Source organism: Protobothrops mucrosquamatus, unplaced genomic scaffold, assembly GCF_001527695.2.
Source record: "Protobothrops mucrosquamatus isolate PMUCROS unplaced genomic scaffold, P.Mucros_1.0 scaffold2597, whole genome shotgun sequence".
In the NCBI taxonomy this organism is placed as follows: domain Eukaryota; kingdom Metazoa; phylum Chordata; class Lepidosauria; order Squamata; family Viperidae; genus Protobothrops; species Protobothrops mucrosquamatus.
The window spans coordinates 1-11,610 of record NW_015388651.1 but is presented as its reverse complement, the minus strand read 5'-3'; the positions used below and the strand labels follow the sequence as shown (position 1 = coordinate 11,610).

The window sequence follows — 11,610 nt, the reverse complement described above, 5'->3', positions numbered from 1 at the left end:
GGAAGCGCCGGAGGCTGAGCGCCTCCCTCCCTCCCTCCTTCCTTCGCCCTCCACCCCTACCGCTCCACCAATGGCACGGCTAGCGCCCTCACGAGCCCTCCTTATTCTCAGCGACCTCCACTCCAGGAGCTGAAAACCCGATTGGTACCGCCTCCGGCTACTGCTATTGGTTGCCCAAATCGGAGGGGCGGGACTCATCGGGAAAGTGGTTAGTTCATGCGCTCGCTCAGCCGTCTTGTTCGCTTTCTTTATTGCCGCTGTTATTGGCCGCCTCCTCTGTCTTCTTCTCTTGGGAACCAGTAGGAGGATTGGAGGAGGGGCCTACCATGATGTAATTGTAGAACGGGATCTCCTCGTTGGAGAGGTATGGATGGTATTTTGGCTTTCCGCAATCATGGGAGTTTACGGAGAAAAGACGAATAGAAAGCTCCACGTTCAGAGGCCAGCAATCTGCCTATATTGAAGAGAGGCAAGGCTTACTGCATTCCGGGAAAGCGCAATAACATCGCAGGCTTCCTTTTAAAATTCTGGCCACAGCCTTTAGCAAATCATCCCGATTTTAACAATTTACTTAACATTAAATTCCATCCTTTTCACTTTTATCTAATATGAGTCACGACTGTTTTGGCAAAATGGATCTATATGGTCCAGAATAGGTGTCAAACGCGGTCGACTACGAGCAGAGACAAGAGTCCTCGGATTTCAAAAGGGAAATTAAAAATAGCATCCCCAATACTTTGCCCTATTTTAATCCGCGGGTCCCCAAATCTCCTAAGTTTATGCTGCTGGTAGCCGATCAAAATTGATCTCGCTCGTTTCAGTTACAGCTGAGCTCTGCATTTTACAAATATTGGAAGCCTAAGTATTAACACACAGGCTTGGATCTAAATATAGAGACTTGGGTTCGCTGATGAACAGAGAACGTGGACGTCATCTGTTCTAATCTTCCAGTGTATTTTTCGGTTGTGTGAATCTCTCTTCTTTCCAGACAGAAAGGGAACCACTAGTGGGCATTTGGAAACTTTGGTTCTAAAATCCTGAGGCTGAAACGGCTGGGAGTAAGAGCCGGATTGGGCTCCAGAAATAATTCGAGCTGACAGGTCACAGGCAAGGTGGATGGAAATTGGGGGTAGCAGGAGGTGACTCCCATACCCTATCAGGACTGCTTGGTCCTCCTTCACCCCACAGTCCTCACCTTTGCCTGGGATTTATCAGCTAGTTGGCAATTCTTCGTTTTCCAAACATTTCTACTGAAAGGCCAACAGCAGAGTTAGGGGGGTCCGTGGGTATTTCTTGGCAAGGTTGCATAAACATCGTTACACTATTCTAAATATATCCAGCTGCCCTGGCTAAATGAGATCTTCAAGTAGCCAGACTCACTGGCTTTCTTCACTTACATGATGCACAGTGGAGGAAGACCATTCTGGGAATGGTCACATTTGTGACATGAAGATGGTAGTGCGGTAATGCCAATGAAATGACATGCATTCATTTCACAAACATAAAGACATTGTGAACTATTTTACTGGGCAGCCGTACCCCATTTATCATAGGTGGACAGAGGGGAGAAGCCTCTTCTGCTTTTCCAGGTAAGCACCTTCTGTATGTATCAGAGGTGGGCCCAGTGGTGGGATTCAGCCAGTTCGCACCAGTTCGGCAGAACCGGTAGCTAATATTTTGTTGCCCAGGCCCAGTACGGACTTCTGGAAGCGGCATCCACACAGAGAACCGGTTGTTCATATATTTGAATCCTGCCACTGGGTGGGCCCCACCACCAGCATTTGCCATCCAGTTTGAAAAATAGGCCTGTTGGGGAAAGGAGAGCCCAGCTTGAGAGAAGAAATGTCTTTGCTCCAGAAGCAGAATAGCCCTAGAAAGCAAAACCTAATAACCATAGAAGAGGAACTGTATCCACAAGACCCTAACGTGACAATTCCCAATTGGGCAGATCCCAACTTCTCTTTGTATTATTATACCTAAAACCAAAAACTGTCTTAGGGGAAGAGGAAAACATTTCTTTAGATCAAGAAAACCTGAAGATGACTATTATTTATTTACAATATTAATCCAATTTATATGACTGCCCATCTCATAAAAAGTGACTCTAGGTAGCTTTCAACAAAAACACCACCATCATCATCGTCACTGTCTTCATCATCATCTTCCTAGTATTATTCCCTTGGATGCAGGGTCCGCTTTACAGATCGACAAACTCCATCTTGCACAATCAAATGCAGCATCCGGGTTATGTCTGCATTTTGGCAGAGATGGCTGTAGATCCATTGGTTGTGACAAGTGACTGACCAGCTTGTCACCTGGGCCTTAAGTCAGTTTGGTCTGTGTTCAGCTCAGGACTGCCCTGGCAAGTGGGCAGTATCCAGCAGCACCACTAGGAACAGATAAAAATAAACAATATTTCAATACTGATTTTACAGAGCAGGTCATTTAAATAAGTTAAGTGGACTTTATGGTGCAGTTTGAAGGATGTGAGTATGAGGCCTAATTTTACGCAAGAATATTTAATAAAGAAGTGTATCAAAGGGAGTTTTAAAAATTCATATAAAGTTGGCAGCAGCATCTTGATATTCTCAGAATTTTTTGAATGGCTGGTGAGGCAAGAATGAACTTTGCTCCTTGTTCCTCTGTGTGCCCAGATATTTTTTTCTTTTTCATTTCTATTAATTTGCTTGGGAAATATATTAAGTGGACTGGCCTGGATCTCCCCAAAGTGTTTGTTAAACAATGGTGTCCAGTCCTCTGACACTGAACCTGATTAAATGACAAATTGTAAATTTTTTGTGAGGAGGCCAGCACTTTCCTGTTGTAAGTTATTAAAGAACTCTTGGGTTGATGCCATCAGAACCCAGTGATTTTTTTAGTACAGACTCTCAAGATGCACTAAGATAACTTCTCTTGTTGCCTGTACAGTATTTGCTTTTGTTCCTCCAATTTGCTTCCTGAGAAAGTCAATCCAGTTCAGGTATTTACCCTACTTCAGTAGTAAAGATACACGAGAAAGATTCAGTTTCCTGCAATGCATTTATGTTCCCTTTCACTACTTTTTTTGTTTATGAGCCCAGACAACTCACTTACTGGCTTTCTGCTTCATTATTTAAATGTTATTTTTTTATTCTCCACATGTATAAAACTATGGGAATAATATGCTTTATAATACATACTACTCTACATATTATAATATTCTAATTATGTTTTATTAAAATGATAGAATGTAAAAGAAGGCAAGAATTAGATGGAACAAATAACTACTGTAACTTTTTAAAAAGTGTATGAAAACTTTCTAGTAACATATCCTCCCAGTCCCTTCCATCTGTGTCTCTAACCACTAATCAAAATTTAAATAGTATTTTCCTTCCTTCCTGACTGACTGACTGAGAGGGGAAATAATATTAGTTCAAGAGAAGATAAAGATTGTCCTCAGGATCTTTCAGTGGAGATAAGATGGTTTCCAGATCGACTCAAGAGCCCTCAACTCCCCATTCTTCAAAATAGCTCTTCTGTGATTTGATCCACACTGGAGTGATTTACACAAGAAATAAATAAACTATAATGGTTTCCACAAAGTAAAAAACAGCCAACACAGCAATAAAACTTAAGGAGACTTCCTTCAGAAAATGGAAAGGCTAATTGAAAAAGGAAATAGAGAACAGACATAAAAAGAGGAAGAAAGGAAGATTAATCCATAATTAACTGAAGCATAGTTTACTAAATTAAGCAAACTATGCTTCAGTTAATTATGGATTAGTATATTTATTTTTATTCAAATTATATACCTGCTGAGCTCACATTCATATGGTAATACTTAGCTTAGTCTTAGAGAGAGTACACTATATTAGCCCACTCTCTGAAAATCTAGCCAGCTGTAATGAGGAGGAGATTGAGTACATAATCAGGATGGCTTTCCAGGTCTGTAGGATTGTTAGCAGCTTCCTTCTGTTTTTGAGATATATTGCAGTATATATGGTAGCTGCACTGAGGGGAAAGAATGAAAAGCAAACATTAGTAGGCTGTTGTCACCTTGCCATCTTTTCCCAGTTTCCTTTCATAGGATTTCTTAAACAATTCTTATGTAATTCAGAATCTAAACATGGATTTTTAAATATTAACCATGATCTGATTATCTTAATTGAAAACTCCTTAAAAACTAAGACTGCAACTATTCAGAGAATTAAAATTACACAAGGGATAAATTACTTACATAGCACAGCATTTATAAGAATGGTGGCCACTAACAAAAAAGGATATAAAGTCCCATTGTAATTTTAAAAAAAGGATAAAAATGGGGGGAAACTGGTATAAAAATTCGTTTGCTTTCTGGTAATTAATTGAGTGACATGGTTGCTAAGTGAAATATCACATGACTGTGATGGACTTAGATGTCACTTCCCATTCGGTCAGTAAGTTGTTGTTAAGCAAGATTTCATGATTGTGACCTGCAGTTTTACTGCTGGCTTCTCCATTGACTCTACTTGTTGGAAGCCAGTTGTGAAGCATGCAAATGGTGGACACATGACTGTGGAATGCTGCAAGCCACAGACTGCGGAGACACTGCAATGGTCATAAAGTTACTTTTTCAGCACTGTCATAATTTCAGTTATTAAACAGGGCAGTCATTAAGTGAGATCTACTTACATTATTACTTATATGCTGTCCAACTCCCAGTGATTCCAGTCAAGCAATAGAACATCCTCTGAGCTTCATAGAAAAGTTTTTATTCTCACCCGATTTAATCATCTGCTATCAAGGTTTCTGGAAGGGAGATGCAGCAACCTTCACTTTTAGTACCAAATCTGTCTCTGAATGGAGGGTTTTGTTGAATCTTTTGTTTTGCCGAGTTGTCCCTTGTGCTATATATGACACTCTAAATCAGGGGTAGGCAACCTTGGCTCTTTTGTGACTCGTGGACTTCAACTCCCAGAATTCCTGAGCCAGCATGGGTGGCTCAGGAATTCTGGGAGTTGAAGTCCACGAGACATAAAAGAGCCAAGGTTGCCTACCCCTGCTCTAAATGAATATTATCCATCATTGACAGTTCCAGTGGAAAAGAACACATCTGTTGTTATTAGCCAATAATTTTTGAGAAATCTTCTAAATGTGACAAAATATTGCTCTTATGCCATACTTTCTCATTTCCCCAATACTGTAGTAGCATGGCCCATAAAGAAGCAATCTGTAGCATTATGAGTTCTTAGGTATTGCCTTTAAATCCCCTCAAATTTGCCAGAAATTGTTATTTTTAATGTGTTACATACATCCCTTCCCCCATTTTAATAGACCATTATTAAGGAGCATTAGTAGGCAAAATAGGCTACACTGGGACATTGATAGCATTGCCTAAGGGAGGCAGGGAAGGAACAGTGCTGGGAAACTCAGGGAACTTGTGAAAGTCTATTAAGAACTGCAGAAGGAGGGATCAATGCTTTGGTAGGACTAGGGCAAATTCTTGATTTAAAAGACGTTCATCTTTAATGAATACTCCTTCCTCATTTAATTTAGCTTCAATTACATTAAAAACCTTAAATCGAATTTAACTTCTGAGCTAGCTTTTCTTACTTTTTGGGAAGGAGCCTCAAGTTCAAAATCAAAGGTCAGGCGTCTTGCTTTAAGTCATCCTGACTTGGCTCTTCTTGCGGGCCTCTATATTTAGAACCATTAAAGAAGCATGCTTGGGATGGTATGCTGGTCGTACATGGGTCTACTACCCTTGCAGGAATGGAAAGATACCCATTTTTGGAGCCATATTCACCCCAACTTTTCTCCTCTGTATGTACCCACCATTCATCCCAAAAAAGTTCTCTGTTGCAAAGAGGCTTTCCAAAGGGTTGTTTTTTTCTTTAATGAGCATTAAGGCATTAAAAAAGCAGGATGGATGAAGTTTTTTACATGGGAGATTGCAGTTTTTGGTGAAGAATACAGTAGTTAGCATTGTCCTCCTTAGCAGCATTTCCTTCCCTAAATACAATGGCTTCTTTTAAAAATGTTTCCAACAGATTCTTACATACAGTAGGTCCGGCACTAAGGTAATTAAGTAACAAGTCGTCAGCTATCAGAAGGTACATTCTCATGGCATATTGGGAAGAAATTTAAAGACAAGTGATTTCAATCATTGAGAGAAGAACTGAACTCTCCTTCTCTGGATAAATCCAAACAGGCACTTGACAACCTTCCTTCTACTGAGGTTACGTGAACTGGGATTCCTGCACTGAGCAGAGGGTTGGAATGGATGACCTAATGGCACCTTTTCAATTCTATAGTTCTGTGGCTCTCCTTTCTGTTATATAGATCTGCATAGAAAGCTATGGGGTTATCAATGTGCCTGCTCCTCCTTTTGGCACAATAATCCAAGCGTTCATTTCTGCTGCTCTCCATACCGGCAGCATCCTATTCCAGACATAAAAGCACAATTGGCAGCTTGTCTGTTAAGACAATTTAGCATAGTGCATGGTCCCGATATAGGCTGCCATGAATATTCTTTGTCCGTTAGGCTTTCCATGTGTCCCTTTCAAATAAGAAAATCTAGAAAAGGATAGGAGCAGCATCTGCGCTTAGCAGATCTTCAAAATTATTACTAACGGAGATACGGAAAGTTAGCAAGACAAGCAATGAGATATGGACCATCTGAATGTGTGAGAACTAATCCAAGTAGTAGTCTGGTCAAAACAGGCATGTTGTTTGATAATGCAAACAGCAAGAACACCAAGACAAATAATTTTGTATTTGTTGTTCAGTCGCTAAGTTGTGCTCAACCCCTCGCAACCCCATGGACCACGGCATGCCAGGCCCCCTTGTCCTCCACTGTCTGCCGGAGTCTGCCCAAACCCATGCCCCCTGCGTTGATGACACTTCGTATTACCTAGTCTATTTTTCTCATTATATCAATGTAATATTTTCTGGTATGTTAGGAATCCTTAATGCACCTGTTAACCTTGTGCTATATTTTCCTAGCATCAGGGACATGTAGTTAATCGCCTCTCCCCAAACACACTGGAGTTTGGGGTAACAGGGGATGAACCAGATATATGGATAAAACACACCTATACACTCCCCACAAGTATAGATTTTTTTTATTTACAATACCCTATAAAAATGTAAATTTAGAAATTTTCATTAATCATAACCAAACCAAAAAGTAAAAGCACAATAATAATGGACCACTTGATCGTGTATACTGAAAGGAGTAACAGTGGGGGCAGAAGGCTCAAGGAAGGGGTGAAATGTCCAGTAGAATGTGGTTTCAAGAGGCAAATAGGGGAAGAGAATACTGTGGAGAAGCAGCCAGTTAGTAACAGGAGTTCACTGCTTAGAGGATACCTACATGTGCAAATTGTTTTTAAAAACAGAGTAAAAATTAAAAAAACAAAACAAAAAACCTCACCACATTCAAAAAATAAAAATAAAAAGACAACCCAGCAGGACTTAGCAATGTATGATACCAAAATTCAGTAAGATTAATCTGCTCTAGAGGAATTCATTCCTGGTATCTTGTCGGTTAGTCTACACAGGGAGATCTTGGCCAGCTTGAAGCAAGGTGCAGGTCAGAGACAAGCTTAGGTAGAAAATGAGTCTTGGGAAGACTAGACACGTGTGCAAAGATGATGTTGCTTCATCACAAGGTTCAGAAAGATGACTACTTTGTAGGGAATGGGCAGCACTACAAGGCGGCATCTACCACAGGAAGAGCAGAAAATAGACTCAGTGGGTCAATCAAGAGGAATTCCCATCATCTAAAAACATACTCCAACGTTATCAAGAGGCACAGAAACACCAGGCCTCCCCACTTCCACAATAAAAAGACACCACTACCCCTCGGCTCTGTGTTCTTAGCAGTGATACAGGAAGGGTCTCTTTTCTTTAATAGTCCATCAGTAGTGTAGTGGGCAGAGGGGTCTGTGTAGGGAGGAGAAGCCATTGCAAAAGTGCTAAGGAAAAGGATGGCGGAGCTTGGGTAGAATTCAATGCAACAAGGGCATGCAGAAGGGAAAGCACCACCCCAACCAAGCTCCGGGCAAGAGAGCAATCTTCTGTGCTGGGCCAGAGACATAATCCCATAAGGATTTATATGAAGAAGGCACTGCCTCCTCTTTGCCCACTAAAAGATGCTGGAGGGACAGCAATGATGGACACCAGCATGACAACACTCTTGAGGCCTTCTACCGTATTCCTTGGATCAACCTGGGAAGAAGGGAATAAGAATTGTGAGACGGGCTACAGCAATGCTAGCCAGAAAAGTTAACAATTCAGTTTTTCAATATGCACCTTCCAAGCAAAAACCGACTATCTGATTACAAACAAATTAAAACACTTGTTTATTTGACGTAACGCTACAGTAGAACCCATCTTTGAAATAAAGAGAATTATTTATAAATAATGTGAATAAGATTACGTTTTTCCACTGCATGAGCTTACAGTCTAAAAAAGACCACAATGAGGAGAAAGGCATGAATAACCATGATGAATGCCAGAAATTTCCACTGTATACCCATCTACATCTTATTTCAAATAGGCTAAAAATATTTTGCAAAAATACTTCACCTTGATTCAATGTTCTGTTCATATAATGACATTACAATCATTTGATTTGGTATACCCATATTTCTCTTTCCCGCCTGTTTTCCTTTTTAAGCTTGTGCTACTGAAATGCTGTGGGAGTTTTAAGAAAAGTGGACTGTATAAACATCCATAACATCTGAAGTGCCTCTTCTTCTCCCACACACTCCTTTATTTACTACTTTAATAACCCCCCTTTCCCTCAGGAACTCAAAGTAGCAGATCTCCTCCCATTTTTCCCTACAACAACAATCCTATGAAGTAGGTTGCACACTAAGACCGAGTGATCAATATCACTTTCTCCAGTCTCTTCTTCACTGCTATTCTTTATTTCTTCCGTTAATAAATGGATAATAGGACATACTTACTGCAATTTTGTCTCTAGCACATTCAGCTTTTGCGGATCAACATAGCGAGAGAAGAGCGATAAAAGATTAGAGGGCGTAGACACTGGCTTAGCCAAGACCGCCTGAGGGATCCGAAGAAACTCCCTAATTGCCATGATCATCACTTCCGTCCTGCCAAGGACAAGGTAACAACGGTTATGAAAACAGTGAGTTTTATTCAGCGTTCGATACAGAAATTAAACTGCAGATTGTGGAATTGCCATGGGAAATATTGCATTAAGTAAGCTGGCTTTATGTTCTGAACAACTTTCTAAAGTCTACATCACTGTTCCTCAACCTCAATAACTTTAAAATTTGTGCTCTTAATGCCCAGAATTGGCTGGGGAATTCTTGGACTTGACATTTACACATCTTAAAGTTGCTAAGGTTGAGAAACACAGATCTGAACGTATCCAACGTATACCATTTAAGACTCACCACTGATTATCTTGTGTGAGTTCTGTAGCAGAATCTGAACTCTGCAACTCCTCTCCTCGACTTAAGACCAAGTATAGCAGAGAGAGGCCAAACTAAAGAATGGGTAAAAACAAAACAACAACAACAAATTACATCTGCACACTGCAAAGCAAATCACATATCAACACTCTCCAAATCAAAAGAAAGAAAGCATCCTAGCTTGCTGTCTGGGAAAATGGGCGTTTGTGGCTGACCATGATCATTTTGTGGCCCTGAAAGGTTGCCTACTTTTGCACCAAAGCAATTCTCAATTGCAGTTAAAAGAAAGCTAGAGTGATAAAAAGCACGCAAAACTGTCAGTTATCTCAAGGAGTATTACCCCATAATATAGAACAGTGATGGCGAACCTTTTAGAGACCGAGTGCCCAAACTGCAACTCAAAACCCACTTATGTATCATCGGGTGCCGGGTGGGCATGGCCCATTGGGTGGGTGTGGCCCATTGGGTGGGCGTGGCTGCGGTGGTAACGGCAGACTGGGTGGGACTAAAAAGTTCAATCAATCAATTCCAACTTTGAGAGATCTTTTTTTTCCGCGAGAAGTTGAAATTGATTGATTGAACCTTTTTTTTTTTTGCACATGGCGGCAGAGGCCTAAAGCGAAAAGGTTTTATAAAACCCAGCTGAAGGCCTAGGACTGAGGCAACGGCGCGGGTGCCCAGAGAGAAGGCTCTGCGTGCCACCTGTGGCACGCGTGCCATAGGTTCACCACCACGGATCTAGGCAGCCGAGCAGCGCCATGGCGGCCATGCCCTCTGCCCGCGCCCCGCAGCATCAACTGTGCACGATGGGGCGTGAGGGCAGAGTCTTGTCTACGCTGCCTGGCTGCCATGTCCTTGGCTGCACTGCTCCGTGTGGGCCACACTTGGGGGCAACTCTCCTCCAGGAGGGCTGCTGGTGAGGAGGGGGTTGCGGGGGAGGCAAGGCTAGGGCAATGGCATGTGTGCCCACCGAGAGGGCTCCGAGTGCCGCCTCTGGCACGCGTGCCATAGGTTCGCTACCACTGATATAGAAGAGGGAAAAAAAGCTACACCAGCTCAAGAGCTTCATTGAACAGATAGTACAAAAGCATTCCTATCTTAACAGGCTACATTGCAGACTAAATATCATAGATTATCTTTCCTTCATTCCTCAGTCATTTCTGGGAGAGGAAAAACTCTGAAATTAGCATTACTCCACATTTCATGAGCAGTAAAAGGACCACATTGGCTTCTAATACAGGTAGCCTTGACTTATGGCCATCTGAAATTATGACTGCCCCCCCCCCCAAATGGGACTTACAACCCAGATTCAATGTTCCAATGGTTGGGCCCCCTCCACAGTCATAAGACTGAACTGCAGGTGCTCAGCAACACGGCCACATTTATGGCTGTTTGCAGCATCCCACGGTCACATGACTTGACGGTATTGCCTTAACATTGTCATTTCCTTCCAGTTTTCGGCAAAACCATGTCTCTAGTGAACAATTAGTTCACTCAGTGACCATGGTGTTTGCTTAATGGCTGTGGATTCCCTTAACGACCACCACAAAAACAGTCATAAAGTTGGATTGGTCACGTGACTGTTTACAACGTATGACTGTAATAGGCAGGCTCCATCACAGTCATATGGTGAGGATTACCTATACATCGTGAAAAGAAGTAGCACCCTAAATTGGAACCAACAGGCAGGTTTTATGACTCGTGGACTTCAACTCCCAGAATTCCTGAGCCAGCCAAGCTGCCTCAGGAATTCTGGGAGTTGAAGTCCACGAGTCATAAAAGAGCCAAGGTTGCCTACCCCTGGAATAGAGCAAAGCATAGTAAGAATTAGAAACCTTGTTCTGGAGAACTGCTGTGAGGTGGAGATTGGCAGCTGCGGTCACCGTTGCACTGTGAGGTAGGTTCATTAGTTGTTGTAAGATGCTGGTAACAGTTCCCAATGGAAGATGATAAAGAACAAGGGAAAAGGGCCTCAAGAGGCAGGGAAGCACCTAAAGAAGGTTATGTTAAAAACACATGTTACTTAGACAATACACACACCACACAAAGAGATGGCCTGGAACAAATCTAGAGTACCACAGCGATTTCTAATTTTTTTTAATCTAGTAGAAATCATGACACATTTTTATTTGCTAAACAATGGTAAATAAACAGTAAATTTCAGTGGAAGTGGTTACTGGAAAATTAAACTATATTACAAATG

The 11,610-nt window shown here is 41.7% G+C and overlaps 1 protein-coding gene across 1 annotated transcript; it reads right to left on the bottom strand.

The window, feature by feature from the left end:
• Positions 1 to 7,068: 7,068 nt before the first annotated feature.
• LOC107295988 (protein PAT1 homolog 1) lies at positions 7,069 to 11,393 on the bottom strand. Its single transcript, XM_015825323.1, has 4 exons — positions 11,243 to 11,393; positions 9,390 to 9,481; positions 8,934 to 9,083; positions 7,069 to 8,190 (listed from the first exon to the last, which is right to left on the bottom strand). Exons 1-4 carry the CDS (start codon positions 11,312 to 11,314, stop codon positions 8,169 to 8,171), a joined length of 336 nt encoding a protein of 111 aa, XP_015680809.1. The 5' UTR covers positions 11,315 to 11,393; the 3' UTR covers positions 7,069 to 8,168.
• Between the last annotated feature and the right edge of the window lie 217 nt (positions 11,394 to 11,610).

Coding starts and splice junctions, on each gene's coding strand:
- LOC107295988 (XM_015825323.1), bottom strand. CDS start 11,314: ATGAACCTACCTCACAGTGCAACGGTGACCGCAGCTGCCAATCTCCAC. Junction 9,084..9,389: donor CTCACACAAGATAATCAGTG/GTGAGTCTTAAA, acceptor TGTCCTTGGCAG/GACGGAAGTGATGATCATGG. Junction 8,191..8,933: donor GTGCTAGAGACAAAATTGCA/GTAAGTATGTCC, acceptor CCTTCTTCCCAG/GTTGATCCAAGGAATACGGT.